We start from the raw sequence: 21,537 nt of genomic DNA, 5'->3' as shown, positions 1-21,537 counted from the left end.
CTATGTCAACAAAACATGTCGTGCTCGTGTATTACTGACAAACCATAAATCATATTGCCGGGAAAAAAAAAATTTAATCCAAAAGTTTGAACAAAACACAATCTACTTGAACTAAACATGACTAAATGTGACCAAAAGCAGCAGAAACTATTTCTGTCCACATTTTGGTAGATTTGTTTGCATCATTTAATATATATATTAGCATATTTTTTTGTTTTTATTTTGGTACCAGCTGTTTTCCTGTTTTAAATGCAAACTGAATCACATTAAAGTTTGAATAAGTTAATACAAACAAGTTTAACATGCTAACCGAAAAGGAAAGCACTTCAAAAATAAGTGATAATTTAAAATGCATCTCGTCTTAATTCAATGACAACATCAACAGCTTTATAATATTATTTCAGTACACATCAGAACAACATAAGACGGACAACATATACGACCAGATCACTTACAAAATTACAAATAGTGCAACATTCAGCGCTTTAAGCACAAGTACATTGTAACAAAGCCATTAAGCCACTGTAATGCATACTGGGCAACAGGGCTCACAGTGCAAAACCTCAATCTAAATCTGCATGCACAGGAGCTCAAGCCATCACATACAGAAAGGACAGGAATATTTTACGCAACTACTAGATAGCGGAATGGTGACTAGATGACATATTAATGCTAATAAAAAATTTGACAGTAATACTTTTCAGATTTGGAAACTATTTACACCCAATAGTTCACCCAAAAATGAAAATTCTGTCATTAACTACCCAAATGTCATTCCAAACCTGGAAGACCTTCATTCATCTTCGGAACAAAAATTAAGGTATTTTTAACGAAATCCAAGAGCTTTCTGATCCTCCATAGACAGCAACGCAACTGAACATGCGCTGTTTATGTGCAGAGGTACTCTCAATAATTATTATATTATTCAATAATTGCGGAAACACGTGATATGGAGGAGAAGAATTGTTAAATAAAGTCATTATTTTTGTTTTCTTTGCACACAAAAATATTCTTCTAGCTTCTGTTTTAGCGATGTCCATACTACGTTTCTGGGTCTGGAAACATTTCAGTTACATTGTCGAGCTCTTGGATTTCATCAAACATTTGTATACAAAATATGTATACAAATGTATACAAAATATTTGTGCTCTGAAGATGAACGGAGATCTTACAGGTTTGGAACGACATTATTATTAATGACAGCATTTTCATTTTTGGGTGAACTATCCCTTTAAGGAATGACAAGGCTTTTTCCAGTCTTTTTAAGAGTTACATGTGCATCCATTTGATAGTTTTGTATTTTATACACATTAAGGCAATTAAGACATCATTTCATTGTGCTAGAATTCTAAGAAAGTAAGTAAACCACAAACCAGAACCATGTAATACTCTATTATTTGTTAGAACTCAGCTGCTTTGTAAAGAAATAAACATACTTATAGGAGTAGTTTACCCCAAAATTGTTTCCAAACCTGTATGACTTTTTTTTCTGCAAAACACAGGACATTTTTTGAATGTTGGTAACCAAACAGTTTTGGTGACTATTGACTTCCATTATAAGGGGAAAGAAAGACATATCTCAAAAAATCTTTTATATTCCACAAAAAATAAGTAATACAGGATTGGAATGTCCTTTTTGGGTGAACTATCTCTTTAAGAAAACTTAAACTTATATGCATACTTAAATAACAGAGTAAATAAGACAAATGCTGAAAACAGGCCATTTTTGCTGAATCAACATGACCTTTTCTTTTTCCATAGAGGCATCTAACCACTTAGAGGTTGTGAATAGAGACATTACATTTAAAGGCTTCACAAGCTGACTGAAAGCACACAAAGCATGTACAGCATTACCGTGACACCAGGCGCAGAAGTGATGAATTTCATACTTCAAGAGGAAACTTGTGGAAAACAGGTTTTCTTACTTCGAGAGATAAGGCCAATACAACCTCTAAAGCCTCTCTGAAGAAGGCTAGAAGCAAAATGATCAAGTGCATATGTGCACAAGATGGGAATGTGTGTAAAGTAAAGGTATATCAAGACTGAAAGACCGGAAACACGTAACAGGATGGTGCAGAAATGATCTGCGCAGTCCATCTGTACGAGCTTTGCCCAAAGCTAAAGGGGGAACAAGGTGGATAAAAGTTGGAGAACTTGCGACTAATTCAGATCCGGTATGTCGAGCTTTAGAGATTGGACTTGTGGTTTGATAAAACACAAAACAGGTGGTAATTAATCAATGCCTGCCTGGATGTGCGCATGTGTCCCAGAAACAGGGAGACCAAATTGGTGCCAGACACAGGCTGTCATGAATCCAGATCCACACTTTCTTGATTACATGTTCCTGCCTAACACTTTAACTGATCACACGTTCGTATGTGATACGTATGTACATATGTATGTACATGTGCAAGTGTGTTTATGTCTCCAGTCCACCCCAGCACACCTATGGTGGCAGCTTCTCAGCATTTTTGGACAGGCTGTGCAGAAGTGTTTTCTGAAAGTCCCCATCAGATGCCTCGGGGACGAGAAACTCGATTAGCAGATCCCAGATGCAGTACACAAGATGCCTGCAAAAAATAAACAGTCACAGGAGGTCACAAGCACAGCTACATCCTGCACACAGATACTTTAATAAAGACCCATTGGAATTTTACTTTCATAGCATTACTTTGCAATTTCAAAAATTCAAATCACAGTTTTGAAGCAAATTTATAAAGGTTTGCAGCGTAATATCAAGCTCATTAATCTGTATAACAGTAAAAATTAATGCAAATAATCACACTAAGGGACAGATAAACAGGGCAAATTAGCGCAAGAGCGCAATTCCAAAACAGTGCAGATGGGTGTGGAAATTTCTGCGGGTGATTTACTGACAACACGCAAATTAAAGAACACAGATGCAACATCTCATTTCCATAATGACCGCAGCGCAGCGCAAATTATCTCATCGCGCTCTCTCATCTCTGCGGTGCCTCCTCCTAGTTTAAGTAGTTTAAGACATGCTTTTTTTGGGCGTTAAATAATGGCGCAAATACCAGTAATTTGACGAGTGCAAACGTTAGTAAATTGCGTTACGTGATTTATTTTAATACTCTCCTCCCATAAATTTCGCGTATGAAAAGGAAACTCCTACAAATGCATATTCAATAAGGTCAGGTGCAAAAATTACTGTATCCACGCGTTTTCAGCACTAATTCTTCACTGCACGTCTTTAGCAAATCCTGGCTACTATATTAACGCCAAAAGACGTGAATTCAGATGTGAAAAAACGTGAATTAAGATTCAAGTTCACTTTCTAAGAGATATCGGGAATTATGCATTCTGTTGTAAATTCCAGAAAACAGCTTAAAATTCAGCAAACTTAGAAATGAACAGTACAAAAGCACACATATAAAATAAAAATACATTTATTAATTAATAATAAATACATTTTAAAATGCATTTATTCATAAATGAAATTTAATTAATAATAAATAAGAAATAAATACATTTTCATACACACATATATATATATATATATATATATATATACACAGTGTATATTTATTTATCAATATATTTTAATTAATGCATTTATTTTAATGAATGATAAATAAATAAACAAATATATTATAATATACTATAATAAATATAGAATATACTATTATAATATACTATAATATAATCAATAATGAATGAATTATAAATATATTTGAAAATTATTTATAAATGAATATTACTACTACTATTTAAAGTATCAATAGTAAGAGTAGCATCAGTATAATTATAATATAATTATTATTATTAATAATATTTGTTTTAAATAGTTTTTTTAAGTCTTTCAAAATGAGCCATAAGTCTGTCTCACTATCCAGAGTCATAAGTTCATAAAAAAGGGAGGGGGGAACTGACATTTATGAATAAATTAACTCCTTTAAAGCTCTCATTTAGATGTCTTTATTCTTTCCATCAAAAATCCCACAGGATTTTGGTTTATCAAAAGCAGTGGATGATGTATCTAGGCTGCCTTCAAAACTGACCAGATTAAGGTTTCTTAGTGGACAGGATGTTACACAGACACTGGATTTGGACATGCCTTGTTGTCTTCCCCCCTCTGTATAAGGACACAGCTCATAAAGCAAAAGATATTGAGTCAATGTATAACTGGTTGTAACAGCATCTGCTTCATCTGGACATTTACAGCAGACTACAGCATATTCTAGTAAATCAAAGTGCAGCTTTCTCAAAATGCAAGCCGGCAAGAATAAATCATGCATCCCACTGTGGTAACAGTCTACAAAGATGTCACGAGGCGGCCTGATAACAGAGCACGGCGATGTATCTATTGAAAGCACATTTCTGCATTCTTTTAGCGGCATCGCTTACTTACTGTGCCATAACAAGATGATGTAAGTAAATTACAACCTGACCACTTTAACCATTAAAGCCATATGTTCACTAGGCCATGTCTGCTTGCCTCATGAAATATTTAACAGTTAAAAACAGTCAAAATGCTACTATTTTTGCTGTATATTTCAAACTACAGTATATGGAACTTACAATCAACGTTATTAACCCCATATATGTAAACAGGAATGCTGGGGTTGCATAAGTGACAGCGGCGCTGATTTTTATCTCGGTCTATTTAGTACTCAAACACACCTGTTTATGGTGGGGTCCTGAAAAGAATCCACAACCGTCTGCCAAGATATCTTGTACTTCTCAGAGCCCAGCATATCAGAGATCAGATCTGTAAAAACACAAAGCCTCACAATAAACTCACCAAACTGGGTCATCGAACACAGAAAGCAGATCTGCACCAAACTACTGACGAAGAACAGCCATTTTCTGTTGCATTTTCTGATTCATTGATTCATCTCCTGACCAATGGTGTTGTGTTACTGAACAGCTGTTTGTCTGAATCACAGTTATGTGTAAGTCTTATTTTCCAGGGTAAGCTTGATTGCAAAATTTGCAAGCTTGATTTTCCAAGCTCTAATTTGACTCATTCCGTCCAAAACCAAATGCTAAAAAGAATTTGAACAGAAAATGTTCACTCAAGTTAAAATGTAATTGATTAAAGTATTTACGCATGATTGATCTCTTAATTTTCTTCATAGGTAACAATGCATTCCGTTGCTTTTTTATTCTGAATCAAGTACTGATCTATCAGTCACTTAAAGAGGCGAACAAGTTATCAGATTATTCCATTTACATACGATCTATCCTTTAATTGTGTGTCAGTGGAAATCTCTTTATCTGTAATAGTAGGTACAGATCAGATTATTTTACATTAGTATCATTTAGATACTATTACAGTTATTATTAGTGCTGTCAAACAATTAATCGCAATTAATCGCATCCAAAATAAGTTTTTGTTTTTGCATAATATGAGTGTGTACTGTGTATATTTATAATGTATATATAAATACAAATACATGCATGTATATATTTAAGAAAAATATGTTATGTTTATATATTAAATATATTTTTATATAATAATATAAATATATAAATGTATATACATGTAAATATTTTCAAAATATATACTTTGTGTGTATTTATTTATACATATGTAAACAAAAACTTTTATTTTGGATGCAATTAATCAATTAATCTTTGACAGTTTTTTTTATGTCCATTTTTATTTTAATTTTAGTTAGTTTTAAAGTTTTTTTTATTCTGTTTTTGTCATGTTTAGTAGTTTTACATGTCTATCTTTTTTTTTTCTCAGTTTTAATTTTAGCTATTTTAGTACATCAAGTTAAACTAAACTAAAATGAGAAATGTTGCCTCGGCAATTAGCTGAAATAAAGTTTTTCTATTTTATTTTAAGCAACATTTGTTATGGTTTTAGTTTTAGTTCAGTTTTAGTAATAACTGTAATAACCTTGGTACAGATTTTGTTCTGTTTTTGAAGTCTCTATATTTATTTGAGTAAAAATACAATAAAAACAGAAATATTATTACAATTTACAAAAAGTATTCTTTATTTATTATATTTTAAAATGTAATTTATGACAAGCTGCATTTTCAGTAGTCATTACTCCAGACTTCAGTGTCACATGATCCTTCAGAAATCGTTCTAATATGCTAATTTCACACTCTAGAAACATTTATTATTATAATCAATGTTGAAAACAGTTGTGCTGCTTAATATTTTTTATTTTTTTCAGGATTCTTTGATGAATAGAAATTACAAATGTCTTTGCTGCCACTTTGTATGAATTTAATGTGTCCTTGCTGAATAAAAGCATTAATTTCTTTTTTAAAAATTCCACTTTTGAACTTTTAAACATGTATATGTTCATATTATGTGGTGTCTCACCTGGCAGTAGTTTCATAAGGCACTGCAGAGCCTGCTCTCTGCTCTCATCTTTCTGCTGCTGGCTGCGTTGGGGTCTGGGTTGAGCCGGCAGACTTCCTCCAGGCCAGATGGCCTCCTGCAGCACCCGCAGATAAATCACCCAAAACTGCGTACAGGTCAGGTTAACAACACCCACCTCCAGCCACCTGCAGGCCAATCACAACAACTATTTAATATGATGCTATCAGAAGCAATCAGAACATCTGTTTTTGACAGAAACCATTTAGGATTGCTGGTGAATTGGACTGTGATGATGTGCTGCATGCAAAACACGCTACAAACCATGTGTGATTAAAATATATTCCAAAAAATGTCTACCAAATGGAAAGAAAAAAGTCTAAGAGAACATCATGTGTTTGGACTTTGTCGTTCACGGATGTCCTTCAGCAAGTCACAGTTCACATGTGCCACTGTAATGTACTTTGTCTATTCCAGTTAAAATCTGTGACGGGCCGCATATGGATATAGTTTATCCCAAAAAAAAAACGGCATCTCATTTCACAGAATCAACTCTGCAAAATTACTTTTGGCGACCTTACCCTGAAGAAATTACGGATAACTGAGGGATTGCATAACATTACTGTGGATGAGACTGTTTAATCTTAATAATAATCACTACCTTTTTGGCAGACAGTCATCTTAACAAATGGAACTGAACAAAAGATGTGGAAAAAGTATTATAAAACATTACCATTTTTATGAGAGAGGCTATTAGGATAGAAAAAAAACAGAAAACCAATAGGATGGAAAAGGATCATGTGTTGAATCATTTTAATCAAAATAATTACATGATCAATCCACTGTTATTTTAGTATCATTGGTACTATTATAGTATTTGTTAATATTTGAATTAAATTAGAGACATTTTTTGTTTCTGTTTTTTATTTTTTTGCAATCTCTCCTTTTTATTATGTTTTAGTACTTCAACTTAATGAAAACAAGAGTTTTTTTTATATTTTAATAAAATACTATATATTAAGTATATATTTCAGTTAATGCTTTAATTCATAAAATTAATGACCCAGAAGGTCTAGAGATGTTTTTTTTTCCAAGTTAAACTACTTTTAACTTAAGCCCATTTTTGAAGCACTGTGTCATGTACAACAAGCTGCAAAAGACACAAACACAATGGTCAATCACACCTGTCTAGTGCATGTTTACATGGAAAAACTATGGAAAAGCAGAGCAGTGGAATGTAAAAATGCATTCTGTGTGAACAGCCCCTTAGTAGACCGCATAAATCTTCCTTAATTGTTGTTTCTAACTATTTCCATCGAATAAATGGTGTGTCTTAAGCAGGTGATTAAATGCAGCAGAATTGTAATTATTCTAATAATAATTTAAAAAGCAACTGTGAGCAACTGTAGTCAAGAAAGATTATGGTTGAAACAAGTGATGAAATTCTTGAAATCCATAATGCTATAATACATAACCCAATTAGGGCTCTAAAAATCAACTGGGAAAACAATGTTTCCACCTGAGGATTTTGAATACTCTCATGAATACTGTGTGAAGTGGAATTTCATGCGTCACTGATTTAAATCTGTCCTGGTCTTTGATTGCATAGCTGGTTTATTTTGGTCCCGACCCTTGGAAATGCCACAGATGCTACATGGTGACAGAGCCTGAGATTCAGAGAACCTCTTATGGTTACTCAGTACCAAAAAAAAGTCCAAAATGCATATGTCATATGTTTTTGTCAGAGGGAAAAGAGCGTGTGTGAAAGCATATGGAAGCCAAAGTCCAGACTCTCAAACAGAATGATGGGTTTCCTGGTGGCCATTAAACTACAATTATGGTCAAATTTCAATGACCCAGTAACAACATGACAGAGTCTCATTCACATTGCCTGTCTACTAGTGCAGAGATTTTCTACCGACAAAAGTCTACAATAGTAGAAAAACATCAATACGCACTGTTTGCACGCAGGATTGCTCTTCTGTTCCATGACAAAATTTTATTTTTAGAGCCTGCAGTAGGTTTTAATAGTAGATGACATTAAAAGTGCATTACTATAAATGTGCCATTCAAAACTCTAGCTTGCTGCCCAAACAAGAGCACTAAGTCAGCCTGCAGTTCGAACAGAGCTTCTCAAAAGGCTTGCACCGGGCTGACTGAGGACCTACGTAATTCTCAAGAAGCTCTGATGTAAGGTGATGGAACAAAAACTAGCTGTTCCAAAACAAGTGGAGCATTTTATTCCATTAATGGCATTTCTGCCATTATAAAGGGCAGTTCATGTGGACTGGCACAGCCTTTGACAGAGACGTGCAGCATTAGAGGGGAAGACGTTTCTCAAGCCAACATGAGTGGAAAACAAGGGTGCCTGGATCTCACTGGAGCCAATTAAGTTTAAACTACCCTTTTCAGATTTTTAATGTGAGCCTTCATTTCTTCTGACACTCCAAAAAATATAAACATGATAAGTATATTCCATTTAGAGCCTCGCCTGATCTGCATCTCATATAAACTTGGAAAAACTGATGTGCTGAAGACTAATCTCAGTAGGAACCGAATTACATGAGCTTTAATTATGATCCAATTAACTGACTGTCTGTTATCTGAGACCGATACATAAAAGTACAGTGACCTCAGGTTGTAAAAACTATCTGCGGTCATACAGAGACAATAAATGAAAGGTTTAATTGAAGTTTGACAGCACTTTCATGCTACTGAACACAAGACAGTTGTCAGCAGTTCAAGGCAGACTATATTATAACCTTGAGGACACCCAAAAAAATTTTAATAATTAATGATAACACTGGCTTGGCAAAGCCTGTTTAAAGACAGAATGACAGAACAATAGAAAGACAGAACAAAAGTACTGACAGAATGAGAGAACAATATATAGAATGAAAGAACTGACAGAATGATAGATAAAACAATATATAGAACAACAGATAGATAGATAGATAGATAGAGTGTAATATATGTATTATGTCTGACCTCAGTGTGTCTCCCTACTGTATACCACAGTGTTAATTTCAGTTTAAATTGTCAAAATGTTTTTTTTTGTTCGTTTTTTCTATTATTTTGATCTTTTCATTGTTATTATCATATTTCTCCATATATTCCAAGCTTTGGCAATATTATATTTTTGCAGTCATGCCAATAAAGCCATTTTGAACTTGAGAAAAATAGACAGACAGACAGAATGACAGAACGACAGATACATAGATATCTAGATATCTAGATATCTAGATAGATAGATAGATAGATAGATAGATAGATAGATAGATAGATCTGTATAGAGCCTGTATAGATGTGTTTTTATCAGATTTGCACGTGGCAGCTGGCTCAGTCAGGTTACATGGAGATTATGAGTGGACCGCCATTAATTCTGAACTGGATTGAGATTTGGATATGGACTTGGCCCCTCCAAACATCAACATTATTTTGAAGTCATTCCTCTAGCTTTGGCTTTATGTTTGCAGGCACTATCATGATGGATCTCATCACGTTTTCCTCCATGATTTCCCTGTTTATTTTACTCTCTCAATCGATCTAGGGCCTGCTGAAAAGAAGCATCCTCACAGCATGATACTACTGCCGCCACCACGCCTCACAGCTGGAGCTGTGTTTTTCTGATGATGTTCGGCTTATACCAGACATGCCATTTAGTCTGATGGCCAAAAAGCTCAATTTTGGTCTCATCAGACCACATAACCTTCATCCAGCTGGCTTCAGAGTCTCCAACATGTATTCTTCCAAATGCAGCCAAGATGTCATATGACATTTTTATCAGTGGCAGTGCCACTCTGTCACTCACTCAAGCTGTGACTGGTGAAGCAGCAGTTGTATGCAGTTTCTATAATCTCGATCACTGAAGCCAGTAACTCTTCAGAGTTGTCTTTGGCTTCTTGGTGGCCTCTCCTTCAGCAGTCTCCTTCTTACACAGTCACTTTCCATTTCTTAATCACTGATTTAACTGTACTCCAAGGAATATTCAATCAATGACTTGGAAATCATCTTGTATCCATGCCCTGTGCTTTTCCATTTTTACATTGACTTGTTGGATTTTTTTCTCTTTTCATGGTTCAAGTTCTGCCACAATTCTGACTCACCAGGCTCTGGAGCTTCCAGATAGAGGTGCATTTATACTACAATGAACAGAAAACTCTACAATGTAAAAATGCTATACAGTTATGTACATTAGGGTTTTATGTTACATCTGATCTAATGTTGCTAAATTAATGTTAATTGCATAATTTTATTGTCACATGTTACCATGATTGCATTTAGTAATTGTGACACGGTGTACCTTCTATATATTAGTATTTCCCTCCTCAGCCTGTGAAATAGCCGCTAATAATTTTGATTCATCATGTGACTTTCCCATCACTACCTGATTTTGGTGGTTGTCAGTGTATTATAAAAGTACAATACAGACATTAATACTTCGATAGATAGATAGATAGATAGATAGATAGATAGATAGATAGATAAAAGACAGATGTAATGATAGAACGATAAAACGACAGATGTAATGATAGAACGATAGATAGAACGATAGATAGAACGATAGATAGATAGATAGATAGATAGATAGATAGATAGATAGATAGATAAAACGACAGATGTAATGATAGAACGATAAAACGACAGATGTAATGATAGAACGATAGATAGAACGATAGATAGAACGATAGATAGAACGATAGATAGATAGATAGATAGATAGATAGATAGATAGATAGATAGATAGATAGATAGATAGAATAATAGACAGAACAATAGAGCGATAGATAGAACAATAATACAACAGAACGACAGATAGAACGATAGATAGAAAAATAGATAGATACAGATAGAACGATAGAACAATAGATAGATCGGCACCCTTGGTAAATATGATCAAAGAAGACTGCGAAAATGAATCTGCATTGTTAATCCTTTTGATCTTTTATTTAAAAAATTCACAAAAATCTAACCTTTCATTGGATAAGAATTTAAAATGGGGGAAAATATCATTATGAAATAAATGTTTTTCTCAAATACACGTTGGACACAATTATTGGCACCCCTAGAAATTCTTATGAGTAAAATATCTCTGAAGTATATTCCCATTCATATTCACAGTTTTGAGCACTCCAGGGTGATTATGAACAATGAGAAAAACCAAAGAATATATTTCTGATGTGCAGCAAAAGATAATTAAGCTTAACAAATTAGTGAAGCGGCTTTAAGAAAAGAGCTAGAGCAGTGAAAATTCCCATTTCCACCATCAGGGCAATAATTAAGAAGTTTCAATCAACATAAAATGTTACGAAACTGCCTGGAAGAGGATGTGTGTCTATATCGTCCTAATGCACTGTGAGACGGAGAGTTTGAGTGGCTAAAGACTCTCCAAGGACCACAGCTGGAGAATTGCAGAAAATAGTTGAGTCTCAGGGTCAGAAAACCTTTAAAAAAAAAAAATTGTCAACAGCACCTACATCACCACATGTTGTTTGGGAGGGTTTCAAGAAAAATTCTCCTACCTCATCCAAAAACAAACTCCAGCATATTCAGTTATCAGACACGACTGGAGCTTCAAATGGGACTGGCTTCTATGGTCAGATGAAACTAAAAAAATGAGCTTTTTAGCAGCAAACACTCAAGATGGGTTTGGTGAACACAGGGATAAAAAAGTACCCCATGTGTACAATGAAATATACTGCTGTATTTTTTATGTTGTGGGCCTATATTTCTGCTGGAGGTCCTGGACATCTTGTTTAGACGCATGGCATCATGGATTCTATCAAATACCAACAGACAAAAAAAATCAATAAGTGACTGACTCTATTAGAAATCTTATAATGGGCCATGTTTGGATCTTCCAACCGTACAATAATCCCAAACACAAACCTCGGAAACAACACAAAAATGGGTCACTGAGCACAAAACCAAGCTTCTGCTGGCCATTCCAGTCCTCTGACCTGAACCCTATAGAAAATGAGTGGGTAAACTGAAGAGAAGAAGCACCAACATGGAGTTGTGAATCTAAAGGGTCTGGAGTGATTCTGGATGAAAGAATGGTCTCTGATCTCTTGTCAGGTGTTCTCTAACCTCATTAGGCATTATAGGAGAAAATTTAGAGCTGTTAAACTGGCAAATGGAGGTTTCAAAAAGTATTGAATAAAAGGGTGCCATTAATTGTGGCCAATGTGTATTAGAGAAAAACATTTATTTCATAATGATATTTCCCCCCATTTTAAATTCTTATTATCCAATGAAAGGTTAGATTTTTGTGAATTTTTTTAAATAAGAGATCAAAAGGATTAACAATGCAGATTACTTTTCACAGCCTTCTTTGATCATATTTACCAAGGGTGCAGATATTTTTGGGGGGGGGGGGGATTATTTGATCCCCTGCTGATTTTGTACGTTTGCCCACTGACAAAGAAACGATCAGTCTATAATTTTAATGGTAGGTTTATTTGAACAGTGAGAGACAGAATAACAACAAAAATAATCTAGAAAAATGCATTTCAAAAAAGTTATAAATTGATTTGCATTTTAATGAGTGAAAAGTATTTGATCCCCTATCAATCAGCAAGATTTCTGGCTCCCAGGTGTCTTTTATACAGGTAAGGAGCTGAGATTAGGAGCATTCCCTTTATCTCCGCTTGTTACCTGTATAAAAGACACTTGACCACAGAAGCAATCAATCAATCAATCAGATTCCAAAGTCTCCACCATGGCCAAGACCAAAGAGCTATCCAAGGATGTCAGGGACAAGATTGTAGACCTAAAAAAGGCTGGAATGGGCTACAAAACCATCGCCAAGCAGCTTGGTGAAAAGGTGACAACAGTTGGTGCGATTATTCGCAAATGGAGGAAACACAAAATAACTGTCAATCTCCCTCGGTCTGGGGCTCCATGCAAGATCCTCACCTCGTGGAGTTTCAATGATCATGAGAACGGTGAGGAATCAGCCCAGAACTACACAGGAGGATCTTGTCAATGATCTCAAGGCAGCTGGGACCATAGTCACCAAGAAAACAATTGGTAACACACTACGGTGTGAAGGACTGAAATCCTGCAGCGCCCGCAAGGTCCCCCTGCTCAAGAAAGCACATGTACAGGCCCGTCTGAAGTTTGCCAGTGATTCAGAGGAGAACTGGGTGAAATTGTTGTGGTCAAATGAGACCAAAATCGAGCTCTTTGGCATCAACTCAACTCGCCGTGTTTGGAGGAGGAGGAATGCTGCCTATGACCCCAAGAACACCATCCCCACCGTCAAACATGGAGGTGGAAACATTATGCTTTGGAGGTGTTTTTCTGTTAAGGGGACAGGACAACTGCACCGCATCAAAGGGACGATGGACGGGGCCATGTACCATCAGGGCCAGGGCATTGAATATGGGTCGTGGATGGGTATTCCAGCATGACAATGACCCAAAACACATGGCCAAGGCAACAAAAGAGTGGCTCAAGAAGAAGCACATTAAGGTCCTGGAGTGGCCTAGCCAGTCTCCAGACCTTAATCCCATTGAAAATCTGTGGAGGGAGCTGAAGGTTCGAGTTGCCAAACGTTAGCCTCAAAACCTTAATGACTTGGAGAGGATCTGCAAAAAGGAGTGGGACAAAATCCCTCCTGAGATGTGTGCAAACCTGGTGGCCAACTACAAGAACCGTCTGACCTCTGTGATTGCCAACAAGGGTTTTGCCACCAATTTTTTTTCCCACTGCATGTATAGATAGATGGATAGATGGATAGATAGATGGATAGATAGATAGATCAAAATTGGTGTCACTTTAGATAAAAACATGGACTAATTGAAATTAAATATAACAAGTCTAGGACCATGAAATGAACACAAGAGACAGAAAGCGATTCTCGTGCAGGTGTCTGTAACAGGTGCAGACTAATTATTCAGAGATTCTTGTCCAAATACATGCAACAAGGAGACCAATTCAGCTCCTGCTTTCTTACCAAATGGAACATAATGACCTTTTATGGGCAGCCAAGAGCTGAATTGCATCAATTTGCGCTGTGAAATAATCAAACGTTCTGGGTTGTGTGCCAGCTTTTTTAAACAAGCCATTGCAAGTTAGCAGTCTGGTTCAAAACACAGAGGAATGTTGGACCAAAACATATTGTCTTTCCCAAATTCAAATTAACTGGTTTATCTCAGATTAATCCATCTCCATGTACAACTATTGCAAAACAAGCACATACTTTCACCTCTGAAGCCACATCCTAAGCTGGAAATAGTTTCTTGGCACGGATAGCATCTTGTACATTTGTTTGTAAATTATCATCTCTGGTGCAGTTTACACGAACTGTGACTGTGATATGAGATTAAAGCATTACAGAGATTTTCCAAAATGAGGCGATAACAAGGCTGTGTGGTCTTTTTTCCACATTGGACTGCTGATAGGTTCATCAAGAATTTTCAGTTGAATCTTCAACTTCTTTCATAGCAATATTTATAATCTTTCATTCTCTGGATGATTGGCAGATCCTTCTATACTGTGCCGTGTGCATCTAGTAATGATGGAGCATGATGAATGCTGGCTTTACAATCAAAACACCTCATCCTGTAAGAATGCAGGGAAGATGTTCAGTTTCTTTCGGCACTGACTAAACTTGCTTATCTCTAATCAGATATTTTTGAATGTCTGGTTTTGTGGTTGCATGTACACAAAGATTACAATACTATCACTGTTTTCGTCATAACAGTGTTATGGAAGACCTAGATGGAAAAAAAGTCCTTCTTTTTAAACACATTCTCACTTTGCTTATAGATAATCTATAGGTAATATTCAAGCTGAAATAATGTCACACAACTTTATGAAAAAGCGACCATGCTTGTGATAAATAACTAAAACTGATTTGAATTTGTAACCATGGCCTTAATTGAATTTGTGCAAAGTTTATATCTATAAAGGGTGTTGCTGGAAATAAATCAAGGGATTTTTTGGAAGCTTGAGTGGCTGCTGTCAAAAAACAAGATGGATTGGCAGACTGTGTTTTTCTGCATGTACAGTCTTGGCTGTTTTATATCAAGTATAACCCCCGGATGTATTCGCTGCAGCAATGTGGGTAGTCTACAGTCTGGTAATGTGCAGTACTCCAGAATGATGGAAGAGAGGAAGACTAATGTGTGGTGCAATAAACCAGGGTTGGCAGGCCTTTCTTACCTCAAACCTTCTCAAACTTCCTGTTTATGAAGGAAATATTGGCAGGCACAGCAGAACAATCTATCATAGCAGCATAGCATTTTAACATATATGCAAGACAAGAAAAGGATGCAGATTTTTCCTTGGAAAGCAAATGGGGAATCCTTACACAATCTATCTATCTGTCTGTCTGTCTGTAATATGTACGTAGTTCATACAATTATTAATGACCACATCTGTTAAGAAAAAATAACACTAAAAGCCAAAGTCAAATCAGTTTAAAATGACAAGGGTGAGTAAATAATTAAATTTTTCAGTGAACTATTTAAGTAAAATAGTTAAGCTAAAAATTGTATTATTTATTTCTTCTGCAGAATGACAATATTTAAAAAAAAAAATTTTGTCCATAAAATGAAAGTCCAAAACAACACTATAAAAAAATAAGATATGCAGGAGTCATTCAGGTTAAAAGGATTAGTTCACTTCCAGAATAAAAGTTTCCTGATAATTTACTCACCCCCATGTCTTTGTTTCTTCAGTCAAAAAGAAATTAAGGTTTTTGAGGAAAACACTCCAAGATTTTTTTCCTTATAGTGGACTAATAGGTTGAAGGTCCAAATTGCCGTTTCAATGCAGCTTCAAAGGGCTCCAACACAATCCCAGCTGAGGAATAAGGGTCTTATGTAGCGATCTGAATTTTTCTATGACGGATGAAAGTTTCGGAGACATGACTGACACAGCATTTATTTTTCAACGTGTGAAAATTTCGTATGAAAATTTTGGACGCAGTGTGCAATGGCCTTTATTCTAGTCTTCAGTTTCACACAGTCCTTCAGAAATCATTGTTATCAGTATTGAAAACAGTTGTGCACTTTTTTCACAATAATTCTTTAAATAGAAAGCACCTTTGAAGGGTAGTGTAAATGATGATAGATAAATGATGACTGGCATTTTTGTGTGAACCATTTCTTTTAACAATGCAACATCATGAACAGGTACTGTAAAACATGTCCATCACAACATGCCGTGAATCAAGACGCCACATGAATGCAATAATCTAAGAAAAGAACATTTGAGAACAGCCAATCAAAACATGAAACATATTTCTACAACTTCTTGACATCTTCACACAGCACTTGACAGCAGACACCACCATCAAGCGGTTTTACACACAATCACTAATATAAAGCATACAGTGCTCGATTTTGCTTGTGAAGATCTACCTTCATGCAAGGTTCAGATCCAACTCTAATCAAACACACCTGAGCCGGATAATCAAGGTCTTTAAGTCCACTCGAAAATTACAGGCAGGTGTGTTAGTGCTGGAGCAAGAATCAGTCCAACAAGTTATATAAGAACAGACGGTTCGCTTGTTTGTCTCAGGGGGTTACTTTAAGTCAAAGCCAGTTCTGCAGTCATTTCCCAGCAGTGGGCTAAAGTTAGGGATCAATATAGTGGTTAAAATTCTCGATCATAGCTACCATTCCACCGCTGATATCAAGGGCACAGGCGGACGTTTAAAAATAATTCTCATGTGATATAACCGTAACCATCTTTATGTCTCGTGGCTGTATAAGAATAAGTATGACTGTCCTGAAGTGATGATTGCTAAAAAAAAAAAAAAGCAACAATATTTCATCTAGGCCCTTTGGTTTTCCTTCTGAGCCACTTTGTAAAAAGGCATGCCTGAGGATTGTGTAGCAGAATGTGCAAATTTCCATTTGGAAATGGCTCTTCCCTCTGAATAATTAGGCAAACAAAGACATCCGGTCCGGTGCTACAAGAACCGCAGACGTCAGTTAAGTAAACTAATTCTTTCCCTCAGATGATGTCCGATGTGTCTGTTTGCACCGAGGCATGAGCAGCAGCTGGCTCATGTTTCTGTCTCGCTTGCTTCCACACGATCACACACTGCCATTTCAACAGGACCTGTCCGGCATGTTTCTATTTGGAGTGTCATTACACTCATTCTGTCATCTAATGTGTGAGCCAATTCATATGTGGCAGGTGCATTGTCTTAATGGACCGAATTAAGCAAAGTTCTTAATATATCAATATACAGTGGTGTTTGAAAGTTTGTGAACTCTTTAGTTTTTTCTATATTTCTACATAAATTGCCTATAATCCAGAAGATCATCAGATTTTCACACAAGCCAAGACAAAGAGAATCCAATCAAACAAATGAGCCAAAAAAAATGTTTACTTTGTCATTTATTTATTAAGAAAATGATCCAGTTTTACACATCTGTGAGTGCCAAAAGTATGTGAATGTTTGCTTTCAGTATTGAACATTTTTGCAGCAATAACTTTCTTGTAACTGCTGATCAGTCTTGCACAATGACTTGTAGAAATTTTAGCCCGTTCCTCCATACAGAATCGCTTCAATCCTATGATGTTGGTGGGTTTCCTCCTATGAACTTGACGATTCCAAAACATCAACTTTGTTCTTCTTTAACCATTCTTTTATAGAATGACTTGTGCTTGGGGTTGTTGTCTTGCTGCATGACCCATTTTCTCTTGAGATTCATTTCTCGGACAGGTGTCCTGACATTTTCCTTTAGAATTTGCTGGTATAATTCAGAACCAAAAGGTTTTATTTTGGTCTCATCAATTCACAAAACATTTCTCCAATAGCTCTCTGGCTTGTCTACACGATCTTTAGCAAATTGCAAACGGGCAGCGATTTTCTTTTTGGAAAGCAGTGGCATTCTTCTTGCAAATGTCATGCACACCATGGTTGTTCAGTGTTCCCATGCACATTAACATCAGCCAATGTGAGAAAGGCTTTTAGTTACTTAGAAGTTACCCTGGGGTCCTCATGGACTATTACATGTCTTGTTTTTAGAGTGATCTTTGTTGGTCGACCATTTGTACACAATCCGTGGATCTGTGGAGTCCAAAAAAATAAAAGGCACATCTTAACTAAATTAAGTGCATTTTGCTTAAAATAAGTACAATAAGTAAAATATTCTTAAAACAGGAGTATCTTACTTACCCCACTGGCAGATATTTTTACCTGTTTCAAGCAAAATGCACTTAATTTACTTTTTTCCCCCCGGAAACAAGAGTAAATATCTTATGTCGTTTTGCTTATCTAGTAAATGCATCTTAATTAAGGAATTTTTAGATATTTTGACTAGAAACAAGACAAAAAAAAAAAAAAAATAGTAGGATAAGCCTTTTTTGCAGTGTAGAAAAGGTTTTATAACCTTTTCCAGCCTGATGAGCAACAACTCTTTTTCTGAGGTCTTTAGAGATCGTGTCATAATACACTTCCACAAACATGAATGAAAGAATGTTCTTTAAATAAAACAGGGCACACACTAACACCTGATAGTCATCCCATTGACTGAAAACATCTCTGAACAGACTCTAATTATTCCATGAAATTAACTGCTAATCCGAGAGATTCACATACTTTTGCCACTCACAGATATGTAATATTGGATTCTCTTTGTCAACTTTCAGGACTTTTTTGAAAATCTGATGATCTTTTGGGTCATATTTAGAGAAATATAAAAAAATGTAAATGGTTCACAAACGTTCTAGCAAAAAAAAAGTTATTCATAAATAATTGCTAAATAATTTTTCTTACAATAACTTAACAGGGTTCAAAGCATAACAAATCCATAAAGATATGTATTAAATGCTGATAAAACCAAACATTTATTTTTTTACCTTGAGTCTTGGTGACTTTGACAGATTATAAGAAAATATGAATGCTTAATTCTGTTTAATTGTGCCATAATGTCTGCAGGTCATTAACAAAAACCAGTATTACGTAAACCAGTGTTACTAAAATTCAAATTGCTTCTCTGTAATGGCTACAACCCACATGTGCCACAAATTTGTATATAAATGAACAGAGTAAAAACATGTTTTTGTGTGCATTCTTCCAGGAAAGAACAATAATGGGGAATAGCCCAATAATCTTCCCGTTATTGAAAATAATATGTGCAACAAGTAAGGCCTGTAAACACAATGCAGATGTGTGCAATTTTTACCAAACAAATTGGCAGCAGCGTTAATCTTACCAAATACAAAACAAAATCTTTATGTAAATATGCCTTCATAAGCTCTACAAAGTGACTGTGATTACATACTAAAGGTCAACACACTTATGGGTCTCTAGTTTGTTAGTAACTACACATTCTTGAAGGACCAAACCATTTCCCAATGCCAAACGGTGATAGTGTTGAAGTGAATTAGTAGTGATTTTCTAAGCAACTGTAGATGTAAACTGCAGATTTTTTTGACAGAGATGTTGTTTCTCAAACAGTTATTTCAATATAAAACTTCTAACTTAATCTAATATTTCTTAAATATGGCACTCAGTCCAAATCTACTCTCGCCTGATGAATCCAACAATTTAATAGGATAATTAATTTGTTCAGATATCAGTTATAGAAAAGAAGCTCTGCAAAGAGAAATGTCCCACTAGAAATCTTCATCCTTGGCATATGAAACCTCCACTGCACTTAACTGATCGTAATAAAAGGGAGCTTTGTTTCATCCAAAGAACCTCTCCACAAAACTGAAGATGGCAATAGCTTCGATATCAGCACAATCCAAACAGTAGAAAATAACAAGGCGTTGAGTGTTCTTTGGGTTATATTGGCCAGGACAGCAAGAGGAATAAGATTATGCAGCACGTTTATCCATCCAGAGAAAGAGCATGTCCAGACACCACCACTTGGTGGTTTTAAATATTGTGTAGACATTCTGAGACGCTCTCCTTCAAAGACACCAAGATAACTCAACAATGCAATGCAAAACAAAACGTTTTCTCAATCAAAATGCCTCACTCAGTCTAAGTGGTTAAAGATCTATTTTGAGCTCAATAATTACACTGTCAGTCTAAAGCCATAGCGACTAAACAAGAACAAATGTGAGGCAATGATGCCAATACCATGTGGTGACTCCTAGGGATTTCTGTGCTGGCTCTGCATGATCTCAAACGAATATTTTGTAAATAAAATAAAAAATTATTTGGCAAAAACACAACATTAAGTCAAAGTTAGTCAATCTAGTCCGCGTGATGTTTTCCCCCCAAATCTTTGAAGCGCAAATCCCACCCCATAGCTAATTTCATTGGTAAAACTAAACACGCAGTCATCTGTCAAGAAAAGTTCAGACTTCATGGATTCACTTCAGAGTTCAATAAACATTACAGTTTGGTCCGATCATGATTAAAACGTGCTACCAATGCTTTCCACCTTATTTTGCTACACAGATTATGGGAAAGTGGAAGCATTTAGAAACAGCAGCCACTCAGCCAGTCATAGACTCATAGAGTGACCAAAAAAGTCGCCAAAGCTTTGCTGATTCCATAGCTGAAGATTTTCAAACTTCCAACGGCATTAATATCAGCACAAAAACTGTGCTGCGGGAGCTTCATGGAATGGGTTTCAATGGCCAAGTAGCTGCGTGTAAGCCTCACATCACCAAGTACAATGCCAAGTATCAAAAAGAGTTGAGTAAAGGACATTGTTACTGGACTCTGGAGCAGTGGAAATGTCTATAGGTTAATAATTAGAAGAGTAACAGTGCAGTAATAGTAAAACTATGTGCGCTACAAACCAGTGTGTATTATTATGATAATAAAATGATATGAGAAATACTACTTTGCAATCAAGAAGCATGCATACTGGAAATAACTGGAAGTGGATGATACCAGAAACCTTGCACATTCAAGTTACAAATGGTCGCATGCTGGTCTGGGTAAGGTTAGGGTGTAGGTTAGGGGTTAGTATTTGTTTCAGCGTTGTGCAGACAATAGACCAGTTTCAAAAGAATCAGAAATGACGACACTGCTAGGTAAATTTAGGTCTTCTGCCATTACATTATTATGCTCTTTTATCAAATATCGCCTCTTATCTTTTCTGTTTTGTCTGTTTTCCAAGTTGCTGTTACATAATCTACAAAGAAATTAATTTGATCTTGTTTATAACTTATACGGTTACTCAGACGTGCTCAAAATTACCGGCAGGTGGTTTTAATTCAGCAGCTGGCACGTCATTAATAGAAACGCATACTCATTCAATAATTATCTTGCTTGTATCATCATATTAGGGCTGGGC

The 21,537-nt window shown here is 35.7% G+C and overlaps 1 protein-coding gene across 1 annotated transcript in view; it reads right to left on the bottom strand.

The window, feature by feature from the left end:
* Nucleotides 1-337: 337 nt before the first annotated feature.
* Nucleotides 338-21,537, bottom strand: part of snx19b (sorting nexin 19b) — a 34,747-nt gene continuing 13,547 nt past the window's right edge. The window contains exons 10-12 of the mRNA XM_058745098.1: nucleotides 6,311-6,495; nucleotides 4,645-4,732; nucleotides 338-2,570 (exon numbers count right to left, since the gene is read on the bottom strand). Of these exons, the coding sequence (XP_058601081.1) occupies nucleotides 2,447-2,570; nucleotides 4,645-4,732; nucleotides 6,311-6,495 (397 nt within the window). The 3' untranslated portion in view covers nucleotides 338-2,446. The remainder of the gene's footprint in view (nucleotides 2,571-4,644; nucleotides 4,733-6,310; nucleotides 6,496-21,537) is intronic.

Source organism: Onychostoma macrolepis, chromosome 15 (assembly GCF_012432095.1).
Source record: "Onychostoma macrolepis isolate SWU-2019 chromosome 15, ASM1243209v1, whole genome shotgun sequence".
NCBI lineage: Eukaryota > Metazoa > Chordata > Actinopteri > Cypriniformes > Cyprinidae > Onychostoma > Onychostoma macrolepis.
This window is presented reverse-complemented; position numbering and strand designations above follow the sequence as displayed.